The 15,501-nt window shown below is 47.1% G+C and overlaps 1 protein-coding gene across 2 annotated transcripts in view; it reads left to right on the top strand.

Moving 5' to 3' along the window:
• UBR4 (ubiquitin protein ligase E3 component n-recognin 4) overlaps positions 1 to 15,501 on the top strand; it is a 92,052-nt gene that overhangs the window by 8,562 nt on the left and 67,989 nt on the right. For both annotated transcript variants that reach the window (XM_033079314.1, XM_033079313.1), the window contains exons 11-35: positions 83 to 273; positions 505 to 604; positions 721 to 858; positions 1,339 to 1,456; positions 1,873 to 2,060; positions 3,295 to 3,454; positions 3,580 to 3,665; positions 4,630 to 4,799; positions 6,349 to 6,631; positions 7,230 to 7,362; positions 7,777 to 7,856; positions 8,351 to 8,479; positions 8,936 to 9,118; positions 9,281 to 9,403; positions 9,490 to 9,719; positions 10,336 to 10,460; positions 10,887 to 10,984; positions 11,154 to 11,311; positions 11,989 to 12,198; positions 12,754 to 12,855; positions 13,739 to 13,839; positions 14,008 to 14,206; positions 14,320 to 14,508; positions 14,994 to 15,057; positions 15,229 to 15,420. In XM_033079314.1, the coding sequence (XP_032935205.1) occupies positions 83 to 273; positions 505 to 604; positions 721 to 858; positions 1,339 to 1,456; positions 1,873 to 2,060; positions 3,295 to 3,454; positions 3,580 to 3,665; positions 4,630 to 4,799; positions 6,349 to 6,631; positions 7,230 to 7,362; positions 7,777 to 7,856; positions 8,351 to 8,479; positions 8,936 to 9,118; positions 9,281 to 9,403; positions 9,490 to 9,719; positions 10,336 to 10,460; positions 10,887 to 10,984; positions 11,154 to 11,311; positions 11,989 to 12,198; positions 12,754 to 12,855; positions 13,739 to 13,839; positions 14,008 to 14,206; positions 14,320 to 14,508; positions 14,994 to 15,057; positions 15,229 to 15,420 (3,750 nt within the window). The remainder of the gene's footprint in view (positions 1 to 82; positions 274 to 504; positions 605 to 720; positions 859 to 1,338; positions 1,457 to 1,872; positions 2,061 to 3,294; positions 3,455 to 3,579; positions 3,666 to 4,629; positions 4,800 to 6,348; positions 6,632 to 7,229; positions 7,363 to 7,776; positions 7,857 to 8,350; positions 8,480 to 8,935; positions 9,119 to 9,280; positions 9,404 to 9,489; positions 9,720 to 10,335; positions 10,461 to 10,886; positions 10,985 to 11,153; positions 11,312 to 11,988; positions 12,199 to 12,753; positions 12,856 to 13,738; positions 13,840 to 14,007; positions 14,207 to 14,319; positions 14,509 to 14,993; positions 15,058 to 15,228; positions 15,421 to 15,501) is intronic.

The following is a 15,501-nucleotide window of genomic DNA, read 5'->3' as shown; positions in this document are numbered from 1 at the left end:
ATGTATTTTGGCATTTGGATTGATGGTATTTTGTCTTTTTGGTGCTTTTTCTCCCCCTTCCCTGTGACTTTTGGCACGATAGCATTATCAGAACTTCCAGCTGCTCGGGGCTTGGTGTTTGCTGAACAGCCTCTTCCTCATCTTGAACCTCAGCCCCACGGCCTTGGCTGATAAGGGGAAGGAGAAGGATCCCTTGGCTGCTCTTCGTGTCAGAGACATCATTGCTCGCACTAAGGAGGGCGTGGGGTCTCCCAAGCTGGGACCTGGGAAAGGGTATGTGACACCCCTGCAGGGAGCACTGTCCAGGGGTCTAACCAGCCTGAGCAAGCAGCTGCTGTAGGCTCTTGTTGGTCTTGTGAAATTTTATCTCTATTTGCAATTCAAGTGCTGAGTCTTGGAAATAAGAGAAGTTGTTGTATCTACTTTAGCAAAGCAGTTGCTTTATTTAGTATTTATTTATTATTTTCCCCCTGAAATGACATTCTGTCCTTTCTATTTCTGCAGGCATCAAGGGTTTGGGGTGTTGTCAGTGGTGCTGGCAAATCATGCCATCAAATTACTGTCATCTCTTTTCCAAGATCTGCAAGTGGAGGCGTTGCACAAGGTATGCAGGTAGCACAGACATTGTCCTGGGACATTCTGCCTTCTCCAGTGATCACACTTGGAATTCTCCTGCCAATTTCCCTTTATTTCAACTCAATTTGAAATTCTGTCTTCCAGGGCTGGGAGAGTGATGGCCCTCCAGCAGTGCTGGATGTCATGGCTCAGAGCACATCCATCCAGAGGATCCAGAGGCTCATAGACTCTGTGCCACTCACTAATCTGCTGCTGACTCTACTCTCCACTTCCTACAGAAAGGTGGGAACTGGCACAGAGCTAGAGAACTTCTGGAGCTGAGCCACTCCAGATTGTCATCACTTAAGAAACTGGGGGGGCTGTGCTGAGAACATACAATTCTTCTTCCAAAAGTCATCAACCAGGGCCTTTCTTTTTCCTCTTTTCAGAGATGTAAATTTGATAAACTCGTGCTAATGGAAATACACTTTGTAAATTCAGTGGTATTTGTGATTTTAGTGGAAAAATGAAAAGGTTGCATTGACAACATATGATTTTCTATTAAAACTGTTATTTCAAGTGTTGCTTATAAGCTTGGCATAGATTGAAAATAAACAATCATCCTGTGTAATTTTTAGTACAACTAAAGCCTTGAAAAACTGTTAATAAACTAGTTGGGCCAAATTTACTAGAAGAAAATTAAAAGGTATGAGGAAGTTGCTCTTACTTTCAAATTATCATCTTTAATAATCCTAAACTTTTCCTGGTTGTGCTGTTCTTCAGGCCTGTGTCCTGCAGCGCCAGAGGAAGGGCTCCATGAGCAGCGATGCCAGTGCCTCCACTGACTCCAACACTTACTATGAGGATGACTTCAGCAGCACTGAGGAGGACAGCAGCCAAGGTAAGAGAGTTTGCAGCAGCTCAGGATTTTACCCTGCTTTGCACATTTCATGGAAACCTGGCTACTGTGATGTTGCCTTCTCAGACTATGACTTGTAATGCTGAAAATACAGAGCAGTTTGTAAGGTCTGTGTGGCAGAAGTAGTGCTGACTGCACTCTTCTATGTGAACTGAAGCCTGAGTAGCTGGGATTTGACAGTGTTTGCTTAAGAGGAGAGTGGAAATAATTTCTCTGTGTAAATTCCTGCTGGACCTCTGTGAAAGGGCTTTGCCTTGTGATTTGGACAGAAGAAATGAAGGTAGCAGACACCTTAAGGCTACTCACTGAAATTCTGCTTTAGGTCTTTCTCAGCTGGGTAGTTTTGTGAGGTATTTGCTTATAACACTATGGGTTTGTTGTTCCTGCCTGTGTGCCAGATGACGACAGTGAACCAATCCTGGGGCAATGGTTTGAAGAGACAATCTCTCCCAGCAAAGAGAAAGTGGCTCCACCACCTCCCCCTCCACCCCCCCCTCTGGAGAGCTCGCCCAGGGTGAAGAGCCCCAACAAGCAGAGTGCTGGGGAGAACGGGAACATCCTGGCCAGCCGCAAGGACCCCGAGCTGGTACGGCCAGAGCTGGGGCTCAGGGAGCTGTGGGGGGGCTCAGGGAGCTGTGGAGGGGCTCAGGGAGCTGGGGGTGTGCTCAGGGAGCTGGTGGGGCTCAGGGAGCTGTGGGGGGTGCTCAGGGAGCTGGGGGTGCTCAGAGAGCTGGGGGTGCTCAGGGAGCTGTGGGGGTGCTCAGGGAGCTGGAGGGGGGGCTCAGGGAGCTGGGGGTGTGCTCAGGGAGCTGGTGGGGCTCAGGGAGCTGTGGGGGGTGCTCAGGGAGCTGGGGGTGCTCAGAGAGCTGGGGGTGCTCAGGGAGCTGTGGGGGTGCTCAGGGAGCTGGGGGGGTGCTCAGGGAGCTGGGGGGGCTCAGGGAGCTGGGGGGGCTCAGGGAGCTGGGGGTGCTCAGGGAGATGGTGGGGCTCAGGGAGCTGAGGGGGTGCTCAGGGAGCTGGGGGTGCTCAGGGAGCTGGGGGTGTGCTCAGGGAGCTGGGGGTGTGCTCAGGGAGCTGGGGGTGCTCAGGGAGCTGTCGGGGGGTGCTCAGGGAGCTGTCGGGGGGTGCTCAGGGAGATGGTGGGGCTCAGGGAGCTGAGGAGGCTCAGGGAGCTGGGGGAGGCTCAGGGAGCTGGGGGGTGCTCAGGGAGCTGGGGGGTGCTCAGGGAGCTGGGGGGGCTCAGGGAGCTGGGCACTGCTGGGCTGTGGCACCTGTGTGAGCACTGTGTGCTCCTGCCAGGGATAGCTGGGCTGTGCCAGGACAATCTCCCTGGGAAATGGCAGGTGATTCTGGTGCACTGCTCAGGGGAATCAGGGAGTGTCCTGGCTGGGGAGAAGGATGTTTTCTCTCCTTTCCCATCAGATGAGTGTCTCAGGATTTGTTGCTGCCAGGGAAGCAGAGGCTGCAGATTGTATCTGTTTGGGTTACAATACAACCCTGAGGGAGAGGGAAAATGGGGGCAGAGCTGCAAGTGATGTGACTTGCTGATAGAATGCTTTTAGCTCCAACTCCGTTGGGTAAAGACAAAAATAAATACTGCAGGGGAGAAGTTGGAGGCCTCCAACCTTCTCAGAGAGTTCTGGAATCAGTCCTGGTCCAGCCCACAGTGCAGGGGGCTGGATTGTCATGAGTGCACCTTTCCTCCACTGCAGGGGGGATGGTTTAAGAGACTTGATTTATCTTACTGGTGGCTTAGCTTTTGTATAACGTTGTCCCTCTGCTTTTGTTGCTTCTATAGTATGTTTCTCTTTTCTTTTCAGTTTTTGAGCCTAGCTTCAAACATTTTGAACTTTATCACTTCTTCTATGCTGAACTCCAGGAATAACTTCATCCGCAACTACCTGAGCGTGTCCCTGTCGGAGCAGCACATGGCCACGCTGGCAAGCATCATCAAGGAGGTGGACAAGGATGGCCTGAAGGGTGAGTGAGCAAACCTCTCTGTAGAGCTGTACAACTCAGAGGTGTCTCTCTTTTTTTAGCTTCTTGTCAAAGTTTAAATACTGGAGAGCAAAGGTAGTAAGTGGCTCTCGATCCCTGTCTTACAGGCACATCAGATGAGGAGTTTGCTGCTGCTCTGTATCACTTCAACCATTCCTTAGTGACCTCAGATCTTCAGTCCCCTGCCCTGCAGGTGAGCTGGGATTGAATGCATAAATAAAATGAAGAAATATTGATGTTTGTTTATGACTCTATATGGATTCTCCACACTCTGAGTAGTGTATTGGTTGTTCCATTTGGCCCTGAGTGTATTCTGCAAAAAGAGGTTGGAATATTTGGAGTCCTATGTTTTGAATGACCTTTGCAATCATCCAGCACAAAACATCCTGCATAGTGTAAACTTAACATCTAGAGTTCAGACTAATCCACTGGACTTCAAAGGGGATGGAAGCTGAGAAGGAAATGAGTTTGTGTATTTTGTCTTGGAGAGTAGCCTCTATCCATGAGTTTATCAAGAGACATTACTACAGGTTTGCCCTGATGTCAGGACTGATGCTGAAAGGCCTTGGAATTTTTCAGGAGAGAATCAAATTAATCCTTTTGCTTTCATGTCCTAACTTTGTAGCCTCTAGGTTTCTTTGCTGAGTCATGGACATACCTGACTTAACCCTGTCATGGAGGTTATGAACCTGCTTCACCCATCACTGAATTCAACCCCTATACTTTGTGGGCTGTTTTCTAGTGTGTTTAAAACACTCGGTTGTTTATTAATTTTTAAAAGCAGTTAGAATTTTCATCAATCTGCCTTTGGAAAGAAGCAAATCTTACTGTGATCAAAGGGTTCTTGCAAATTGACAGATACAGAACACAGCAGCATAGTCTCACCTGCTCTGATACTGCAGTGAATGAGAAAAGCTCATTAATGCCATTTTTTCTGCATTGGTATTGAGACTTGGTTGTGTTTAGGTGGCAAAGTGACAGCATTGAGTGTCCCTCAGTAGCTCTGCCCTGTATCTGAGACAGGAGAGGCATTGCTGTGTGAGCAGAGCTGAGAACCCTGCTGTTTATTGTCATCTGTATGCTCAGATTATACTTCTAAATAATTAAAGCATTGGACAGGACGTTCCTCTTTCCAACAAGCCCCTGTTTTGTTCCAGAGCACACTTCTCCAGCAGCTGGGAGTTGCCCCTTTTTCTGAAGGTCCATGGCCTCTCTACATCCACCCTCAGAGTTTGTCGGTGCTGTCCCGACTCCTGCTGATTTGGCAGCATAAAGCCAGTTCCCAGGGAGATCCTGATGTTCCAGAATGCCTTAAAGTCTGGGAAAGGTGAGATCATTTTATGTTAAACTGTAAATCTTTTACCTCTCTCATTTCCTGTCAAGTGAAAATTCTCTGGCCTCAGCATTCCAAGTGTGTGTGTTCCCTGATCTGGGAGGAGCAGAGGGTCAGTTTGCTGTGCTGGGGAATCCTCACCCAGAGCCCAGGAAATGGGACCTGCAGTCAGGAGTTAGCGGGGAGAGGCTGAGTTGCAGCAAGGCTGACTGAAAAAAGGGAAGGAGAATCTCTTATTTTTCAACAGGTTTCTGCAAGGTTCTGTTAGGATGGTGCTGAGGTTGCTCCTCTCTGCCATTATCTGGCTTTCACTGATAGGGTTTGGGTGGTTTAAAGCTCTCATGAACAACCTTTCCCAGGGAACAGGTTTGAATCACCCCTTTTCCATTTGAATGATTGTTCCTGTTTTCCACTAAATATATTTCCCACCAATTTTAATTTACTTTAAAAGTAGGTTTTATTGCTCACACAGTGTCATTCCAACACATAATGTAGTGAACATTTGTGAAATTAGTATTGAAACAGTAAGCAGAAAAATATACAGTTATTTCACGGTTACAAGCCGCGCCATTTTGACTAAAATTTTGGTCCGAACTCAAAGTGCGGCTTATAATCAGATGCGGCTTATATATGGACAAAGAACGAAAAGTTGCTGTTTTAGTTTGGAGGACAGGTGTCTGCTGAGAAAGGCAGGAGCTTCTCTTTGAAATGGAGAATGTAAACCCCCTCCCTCCAAATTATTATAATTTTGAAATCAAGGGGCTTTCAGGCAAAGATATGGGAATTAGGAATAACAGTTCTTTACTAGGGAAATTAAAATAAAAATACAGCACTACAAAGGAACAAACCCCAAGCCCTGACACAGTCAGAGTACAACCTGACACCCTGTCAGGCAGGGTGTTGGCAGCAGTCCCATTCCATGGTGGCTGCATCCTCCTGCAGTGACAGATGTGGCTCAGTTGGAGCAGTGCTCCTGTACAAGGTGCAGTTTCCCTCTGGAGCTCCAGTGGTGATGTGGAGAAATCCGGTTTTCCTCTGGAGTCCAGTGGAGAAAGGGCTCCCTTAGTGTCCCAAACCCTCTGTTTTTATTATGGTAAGAAATGTTGGGCTCTTCCCCCTGGCTGGAGCAACTCCCAATGGGATGCAGTAATTTTATCAGTCCCACAGTGGGACTCAATGGCCATGAGCAGAAAATGACTGGCTGGAGGAAGGATGGGTTGTGAAAAGATAAAGAACAATGCCCTGCCTGGTTTCAATGGATGGCCCATTAGCAGAATATCTCCTGTGGAGATCAGGATCACTGCCCCCACCCTCAACAGATGGTGATAGAACAGATCCCTTTTATCACACTCTATATTGTAACATGCGGCTTGTAATCAGGTGTGGCTTGTGTATGGACAGAGAATGAAAAGTTGCTGGCACCCGGAAGTGCGGCTTATACTCAGTGCGGCTTATAATGGTGAAATTACTTCTAGTTAAAGGGGTTTTGAAGAGGGATCTCAGAGATAAACTAAACTTGACAAACTTCCTCTCCTTTTGCCAGGTTTGTGGGCACCCTGAAGCAAAATGCCTTGCAGGGAACTCTCCCCAGTGACACAGAAGATCTGAATGTGGAGCATCTCCAGCTGCTGTTGCTCATTTTCCACAATTTCTCGGAGAGGGGCCGCAGGTCCATCATGATGCTCTGTATCCAGACCATTGTGGAGCTGACAGCAAACATGGAGACCCAGCAGTGTTCTGTGCCTCTGATCGTGGCACGGCTGCTCCTGGTGTTTGATTACCTGCTCCACCAGTACTCCAAGGCCCCCGTGTACCTGTTTGAACAGGTAAGATTTGGATAGCTGGATATTGAATTGGTCACCCAGCAGGGATCTGGAATGGACAATCATTTGGTGTGTTCTTTCCATGACTCTTGTGAGTAAATCAGTTTTGGTGTTGTTGCCAAATTTTGGAGTTCCAAGGAATGATGAATTATCGTGACTGGTTCCTAGCAGCATGTTCAGTTGGAGTGTAAATTCCTGCTGTGACAGGGTCTTAATAAATCCTAGTAAGGACATGACGATTGTCCACCATGTCTTTAAAATCTTGAGTATTTAGCTGTTTATTTCATGAATACCTTTTGTACTTCCTTGCTTTAGTGTTTCTCTGTGGAGGTTTTGGCACTTGTCCTCATTAATGGGACAAGATGGTGCTTTGTGCCTGGTTTTTTCAATTATGGGAAGCTTGGCCATGGATTTAAACTGCTCAGTCCAGAATAAAAACCATCAGGGAGTGTCCAGGGCTTCCCCCAGAAGAGTGGAATGTTGTTGTTTTGAAGAGGACTGTTTCTAATTTGTGTTTCTTTCTCTGTGGGATGGTGTTTTCCCCCTAGCTCTCAGTGACAAAGATGCCATGGTGGGTTTCTGTTTGTGTTTTTTAATTCAGGTACAATATAATTTGCTGACTCCACCCATTGGCTGGGTGAGTGGATCCCAGGACAGCAGCAGACGAACATCTGTCCCACTTTATCATGGCTTTAAAGAAGTGGAAGAAAACTGGACCAAACACTGTTCATCAGGTAAAAAAAAAAAAAAATGTAAGGAATTTTTTATTCCAAGATTTGCTTTTATAAATAAATGAGAGCCTTTTCTGTCCCTTGGTTTGGGCAACTTTTTCTGCTTTTAATGGCCATAGTTACATTAGATAGAAGTATATCTAATAATGCAAGAATTGTTTTATTAAACAAAATTGAAAGTTGTTCTCTTCTAGGAGTATGCAACAGTAATTAAAAATAATTATTTTGCCAGGATTGTAGGAGTAAGTAAGCTCTGGCTGCCTATAGCACAGGTTAGAGCACCTGTAATGTGTCATGGAGCTGCCTTGGAATCTGGTGGTGGTCATACAATGCAGAAAGCATGGAGGAGAGAATATAACACAGCGTGGCCTGTTTAAACTGTCACTATGAAGGTTGTTTTTTGTTCTCCCATTCCAGACTCTGCCCCACAGCCCAGGTTCTACTGCATCCTGTCTCCAGAAGCTTCTGAGGATGATCTGAACCGTCTGGATAGCACGGTATGGCATTGCTAGTGCAGACTTTTTGGAGGCCATGGGGGTTTGCCAAGTGCCAGGGAAAACAGACAAGAAGGAAAGACTTGATTAAAAAGAGGGACCAGGAATCTTTCACTGAGTGGAGAAGAGTGGCCAGATAAGATAACATGGGATTCCTTCTTATCCCTAGTGGGATGTCAGGGCACTCACTTTGCAAAGTCTGGGAAGATCTGTTGTAGTACTTGCAGGAATGTTTGGGATTCAGAGACACGTGGCATTGGAGTTGTTTCCTCATCACTTTGCTCCAAATTCTTCTCCCTGGGTTTTGCTTCCTCACTAGATTTGTTACCATTAGGGTTATGGGCTCTCTCCTGCCTGCTCCTTATCCTCAGGCCATTGATTCTCAGTCCCAACAGAACCTCTCCCTGAAGTTTATTTTGCAAGGTTTTGGGCTGTGGATATTCTGCAGACTTAAAGAGCTTTGCAAAGCAAAGGTCCTGATTTGTCATGTCCTGCAGGTTTGTGAGGTCCTTTTCTCCAGGACTACAAAGTACGATGAGCTCTACACAGCCCTCACCTCGTTACTGGCTGCTGGCTCCCAGTTTGATACACTCAGGAGGAGGGAGAACAAAAATGTCACTGCACTGGTAAGACTGTCTTGCTGGCTCTGCTGGAATCTTGCTGATGTGTTGGGGAACAATGAGTTTTCAAACTTAGTATTTTCAAGAAAAGTATTTAACCAAAGTATTTTGGACTGTGCTTGGAGTAATGAGAATCATAAAAATCTCATAACTAACCATAGCGTTTGTGGTGGCTGCACATCCTCTTGAGTTTTTAATTTATAATGTGCTTCAGACTTGCTGTAAGTCCAGGGTAATTCCAGGAGGTGTGGCTAGAACATGATTAAGCAGGAGAAAATCATATTATTTGTCCTTTTTTTTTTTCTCACTCCTGTATTTTATTGTTTAATATGAGAGAAACTCAGTGCATAATGTGTTCATCTGATTTGACACATCTACAGGAGTGTGGAGATATTTCAGAAGCTGTAATGATGGAAAGTGCAATCTTTCTGTACTGATTTTTCTAACTGTTCCTCTATTTAGGAAGCCTGTGCCCTTCAGTACTACTTCCTGATCCTGTGGCGGATCCTGGGGATTTTGCCTCCCTCCAAAAGCTACATGCACCATTTGGCCATGAACACCCCTGAGATGAGTGACTGTGACCTCCTGCACACCCTGCGCTGGTCTTCCCGCCTGCAGATCCCGTCCTACGTGGCGTGGATCAAGGTACAACCCCAGCTCTGTGGGATGTGGTAACAGTGGCAGTGCCAGTCCCTGCATGCTCTGCATGTGGGATTTGTTTGGGGGGAACTTGTGCTTGTCTTTTCCATACTGGTTCATTCCAGAGCACTGTTCAGGTGTGATGGATCTGGGTTTTGGCATTTGTAGGATCACCTTATCAAGCAGGGCATGAAGGCTGAACATGCTGCTCCTCTCATTGAACTGACCTCCAGCAAGTGCATCTCAGTGAAGTACGATGTGGAAATAGCAGAGGAATACTTTGCTCGACAGGTGAGCTGTGGGAGTGCAGCTGGGTGTACAAACTTCTGCTTCTGTGGGGTGTTCTGCACTTACTGTTCCATCTTCTGTATTTTCAGATCTCTTCTTTCTGTGCTGTCGACTGCACAACCATTCTCCAGCTGCATGAAGTCCCCAGTTTACAATCCATTTACACCCTTGATGCTGCAATCTCCAAAATCCAGGTTTCTCTAGATGAGCACTTTTCCAAGTTAGCTGCAGAAACTGATCCCCAGAAATCCTCAGAGATAACCAAGAACCTCCTCCCTGCTACGCTGCAGCTCATTGACACTTACGCTACTTTTACCAGGTACAGTCCTTGGGATTTCCAGCAGCAATACAATTTCCTGCTGTGCATTGGGCTTTGTCTGCATTTCCTGTGTTGTTTTCTTAGAAGTGCCTGGGAGTTTTATAGTCCAGAGTAATTATGTGCTCTAGAGAATCCATTGCTTTAGAAGTAGCATACCAAGTAGCTTCTCAAAGCCATGTGTGGGACTTTGTTGTTTCTTAGTAGCCTCCTTGTCTGATCTTCCAAGACTTCCTTGCAAGTTTGCAAAACCAGCTTTTCCTCCAAAGAAAAACCACCCTTTAGGACAGTGCTACTTAAGGTTATTTCTCTGGGATAATACTGAGGCTGTCAGACCATCAAGAAAGAGAAGGGGGGTTAATTCTTACATTAAAGATCTAAATTCTTCTAAACTCTCGTTAGAACCTGTGTAGAAGAAAGCAAAAGTAAATCAGCTTTTACTCTTTGGGCACTTCTCCTGGTAAGTAGCTTAGAGGGGATAAAAGCCCAGAACTCCCTTAGTGGTATGAGATGAAGTGTGGGGCAGAGCTTGAGAAGTTTGTTTTATCTGTCACTCATTGACACACTGAGCTGTGAAGTGCAGAGCTGTTGCTGAGGTAAATCCCTGTGGTGCCTGCAGGTCGTACCTGCTGCGGAGCCTGTCGGAGGAGGGCTCCTCGGACAGCAAACCCTCCGAGGAGAAGCTGCGGGGCTACGCCGCCGTCCTGGCCATCGGCTCCGGCCGCTGCAAGTCCAACACTCTGGGTGAGGGGCAGGGCACTGCTGGGGGTCAGGGGCCTCCCCTGTAGGTGAATCACTCCACAATGCTTCCAATCCCCAATTTCAAAGTGATCTCCACCGCTGTTCAAACGAGTGAGTTGTGCTGCAGCAAAGTCTCTTCAGTATCCCACCAACAAACAGTTGGGCAGACCTTGAAAGGATCATTATCTTGTGGGCTCCTCTGGATTAGTGAAATGTTTTTATAACCATATTGGAGCTTGTGGCATGGAATGACAAGGGGGGCTGTGAAAGGTTGGTATGCTGAAGATTTCTGTGAATTAGTATTTGTGCCATGTTTTCTGCAGTTTTAATGAAGTGAAAGAAACTGGGATGCTTTTAAAGACTTAGGGATGTTTTTGATTTGTAGACCTATGAATTTATTCAGTGCCTGATTGTTCTGTGTAACTGCAGGTCCAACCCTTGTCCAGAACTTGCCATCAGCTGTGCAGACTCTGTGTGAATCCTGGAACAACATCCACACCAATGAGTTCCCCAACATTGGCTCGTGGGTGAGTGCAGCCTCAGGGCCTGATCTGGTGTGATGCTGCAGGAATTGCTGTGAGTGCAGCCTCAGGGCCTGATCTGGTGTGAGTGCAGCTGCAGGGCTTGCTGGCAGTGGGGGCAGTGATGGCTCTGTGCCAGATCCAGGCTCTGATGTGTGTGTTTGTCCCTCCCCAGCGCAACGCCTTTGCCAATGACACCATCCCTGCAGAGAGCTACATCAGCGCCGTGCAGGCTGCCCACCTGGGCACCCTCTGCAGCCAGAGCCTGCCCCTGGCTGCCTCTCTCAAGCACACTCTGCTGTCCCTGGTCAGGCTCACCGGGGATCTCATCGTGTAAGTTCCTTGTGTTCCACTGTGTGTTCCACCCACTGCTGGGTGCTTTGCTCTGTGACCTCCAGGGCTGACTTCAGGCTGTGTCTGTGCACCACTTACTGACCTGGTACTGCTTCTGACCTCAACCTTCCAGTTCACAGTTCCAAATACCAAATAAATGACAGACGGTTTTTCTGCCTTCCTGTGGTATCTCCAAAAGTCAAGCTCACTGAGGGAAACCTTTTTTGTCAAATACGGATTTGAAGAAACTGGGATATAAACTGGCACATTATGGATCAAATTAATTCATTTGTGTTTTGTTATCATTCACTTGAGTGAACTTTTTAATGTGTGAGGAAAAGTGAAATGCCATTTTTTCCAGGGACTTAGTCTAAAATGCTCTGAAACCAAAAAGTAGATGTTGACACTGCAGACAAGCCCCAAGCCTTGATATGTGGTAGTGAGACTGTCTAGACAGATGTTGTAACTCTGTATATGCAAAAGTGACATGTAGAATTTTCCAAATTTTCTGAGGGGGAAAATAGCTGGGCCAGTGTTTTTATCCCACCTTTCAGAAAGAGTTTCATCACTGACTTCCAGCCAGAGCTGTGCCTCACTGAATGTGTATTCTGGTTTCCAATAGGGATGATCTGTGATACCTCCTGTGGAGAATTAACTTGTGTCCTTTTCTTTTCAAGCTGGTCAGATGATCTGAACCCACCCCAGGTGATCCATTCCCTGCTGCCCCTCCTTCTGGAGACCAGCACAGAGAGTGTGGCAGAAATCAGCAGCAACTCCCTGGAAAGGATCTTGGGCCCGGCCGAGTCCGATGAGTTCCTGGCGCGTGTTTATGAGAAGTTGATCACGGGCTGCTATAACATATTGGCCCATCACGCTGACCCAAACAGGTAACTAAACTGTGAGCAAAGATTGGCTGTGGCAGGGTTGGTTCTGGAAGAATAAAAATCAGTTTATTTTTATCTGTTGAAAGCTTCTGTACTTGTATACTATAAATATGAGATATTTTATTCACATTACCGGAATTCTGGAGTGGGGGTGAGAGAAAGGGAGAATGGAGAGGAGTAAGAGACTGAAAGAGACTAAAAGTGTAAAAGACACTTAAAGTGTAAAAAGAGCAAGTGTTTATAGGAATTTGTGTGTGAGGTGTCTGAAAGCTCTGGATTATTTTAAAACTCTGACTAGGACTTGCCTTACAGCATCATGTGTCCCTTTGTTCTAACTTGGTGGATCTGTTGGTGTTTATGAAAAGTTGTTCATCAGTTGGTTTTGTCCTGTCTCTTGGAAGAAAAGCTGTTTTCAATTGGTGGAAAATTTACTGGAGTTGTATTGGCAAATAGATCACTTCTGGTCTCTGAACTGTTGTGGTTGTTGAAATTGTTTCTAGATGTTCCTATTTGATCCTCGTGTATTTGATCCTTATCTATTCCTCTTTTAATCCTCAGTGGCCTGGATGAGTCCATCTTGGAGGAATGTTTGCAGCATCTGGAGAAACAGCTGGAGAGCAGCCAGGCCAGAAAAGCCATGGAGGAATTCTTTTCAGAAAGGTGAAGTCACCATTGAAGTTGTAGCCTAAGGACTTCATTTCTCATCCTTTTTCTGTTAGCTTGTCACTGTAGACACCAAGGTGATGTCAGTGCCATTGTGTGGGGAAATACAGACTCTATAAAGCCAGGGTGTCCTTCAGGCAGTGCAGGGAAGAACTCTGGGGAGGGAGAGGACCTGCATCTTTGTCCAAATCAAATACTCATGAGGCCTCACAGTGATGGTCAGTGGGGAATCTTGCAGGGTGATTGTTCTGTCAGAGCAGCTTTCTGAGAGATGCTGCTCCTTAAGGCACTTATAGACCAAGCTGCAAAATCCCAAATTCTCTCAGTGCTTCTGTGGGGTCACAGGTTGATAATTTTAAGGATGAGGGATAGGGGTTGACCTGACTTAGAATCATAAACACAAATTGTGCGAGCAGCAGCCTAGAACAGCTGGGATTGAAACAACCTGGCACATCCAAAGTGTTCTGAGTATGAGGTGAACAAGATGAAAGGTTTTCTCCAGCAGAAATCTGACCATTGCCTGGTTTTTCTCTCTACCTGTTGAAAGTTCAGAATGAAAGCAGCCTGGTGGCTGTACATTGTTAATATGGAAAGGAAAGAGAGGCAAGAAAATCTTGACTTCTGTTTTGAAGCCAGTTCAGGCCTTTTTGTGACTGGACATGTAGAGAGCACTGAAATGCTGCTGAGGGGCCCGTTTATGAGTTTTGGTCTGAACTGGATTTACTGTTTGGCTGAAAGCAGTTTGTGTGGTTTGGCTGCTGAACAGTGTTAACACAAACTCCTGCCAGCCCGAAACGTGACAGCAGAGAGAAGTGGAGCCAGTGGCAAAGGGGAATGGGCTACTTTTTACCAAGCTGATTTCATTCTCCCCTCTGTACAGTGGAGAACTGGTGCAGATCATGATGGCAACAGCCAACGAGAACCTCTCGGCCAAGTTCTGTAACAGGGTGCTGAAATTCTTCACCAAGCTCTTCCAACTGAGTAAGTGCCAGTGGGATCTCCTCCATCCTGCCTTTTCTACTTCATGCTGTTGTATTGTCTGAGATTGGAAGGTGCTTGGAAGAAAAGCTGTGGGAGGGAGTCTGACAGCTTCACACTTTCAAGGAAAGCCATTTTCACATTTTCCTTCCTATCACATTTTCCCCCCAGCTGAGAAGAGCCCCAACCCCAGCCTGCTGCGCCTCTGTGGCTCCCTGGCCCAGCTGGCCTGTGTGGAGCCTGTGAGGCTGCAGGCCTGGCTGACCAGGATGACCATGTCCCCACCCAAGGACTCAGACCAGCTGGATGTGGTGCAGGAGAACAGGCAACTCTTGCAACTCCTGACCACGTACATTGTTCGGGAGAACAGGTAAAGCACAGCCTTGGTCCTGTCTTGTGTCTGCTCTGTGTTCCTCTTGTTCTCAAGTGAGTTGCTACTGGTTCTTTGTGGTACCTGTGTGAAACTCTCCTCTTTTTGCTCAGCCAAGTAGGGGAAGGCGTGTGCACTGTTCTGCTCAGCACTTTGATACCAATGGCAACGGAAATGTTGGCCAATGGGGATGGCACGGGCTTTCCTGAGCTGATGGTCGTCATGGCAACTTTGGCCAGTGCAGGACAAGGGGCAGGACACCTCCAGCTTCATGGTGCTGCTGTGGACTGGCTGGGCAGATGGTAAGAGTGAACTCTGTACTGCTGATGCCTCGTTTGTGGGGATTTTTTATTTCTTTTCTGGTGTTTTGGGGACAGAAAATTGGGTTTACAGATCTTCCTTTCTCCCTCAGTTTATTGTTTATTGTTTGGGATATAAAGTGTCTGAGGGGGGCTGATCTGTGTCCATCTGTTTCAAACAACCATGGTTTTTTTTTTCTTTACTCTGGGTGGTTTAATTACTGCATTTACACATTCCCTGTTGTTAATCTGAAGCAAACTGAATGCTTGAAGCTGTTGTTCAGAACTGAGTTTATACTTTCCAAAGACTGTCAGCTGGAGTGAGGGGTTTTGGACTCCCCATCCCTGGAAGTGTTCCAGGCCAGTTGGACGGGGGATTGGTCCAAGCTGGGATAGTGGAAGGTGTCCCCTGGCAGGGATGAGGTGGGCTTTAGGATCCCTTCCATCCTAAACCATGCTGTAGTAATTCCCACTGTTCTGTGTTGTAGCAAGAAATACCTGTCTCAAAAGAACGTGGTAGAAAAAATGAACGCCAACGTCATGCAAGGGAAGGTAAGACTTGTGCTGCACTTGCAGAATGACTCCCAGGCACAAGTGCAGCTCTCTTGGCTTGGTTGCATGTGGGAATTCTAAAGCAATTTGATCAGGGGGTGACTGCCCTGTGGTCATGCCCTGTAGCAGCTAGTGTGTTGCCTCTGATTTTCCTTGCCTTCTGCTCCCCAGCACGTGACAATCCTGGAGTGCACGTGCCACATCGTGTCCTACCTGGCCGATGTGACCAACGCCCTGAGCCAGAGCGGCGGGCAGGGCCCCAGCCACCTGTCCGTGGACGGCGAGGAGCGCGCCATCGAGGTGGACTCAGACTGGGTGGAGGAGCTGGCTGTGGAGGAGGAGGATTCCCAGGCTGAGGACTCGGTAGGCAACGGGCACAGGGAATGCTGCAAAGGACAGGAGGGATTAATTTGCACCTCCCAAATCACTCAGTTTATAAATGGA

The sequence above is a fragment of the Catharus ustulatus genome, chromosome 24 (assembly GCF_009819885.2).
Source record: "Catharus ustulatus isolate bCatUst1 chromosome 24, bCatUst1.pri.v2, whole genome shotgun sequence".
In the NCBI taxonomy this organism is placed as follows: Eukaryota; Metazoa; Chordata; class Aves; order Passeriformes; family Turdidae; genus Catharus; species Catharus ustulatus.
The sequence above is the reverse complement of the archived record's forward strand: the minus strand, read 5'-3'. Positions and strand labels throughout refer to the sequence as shown.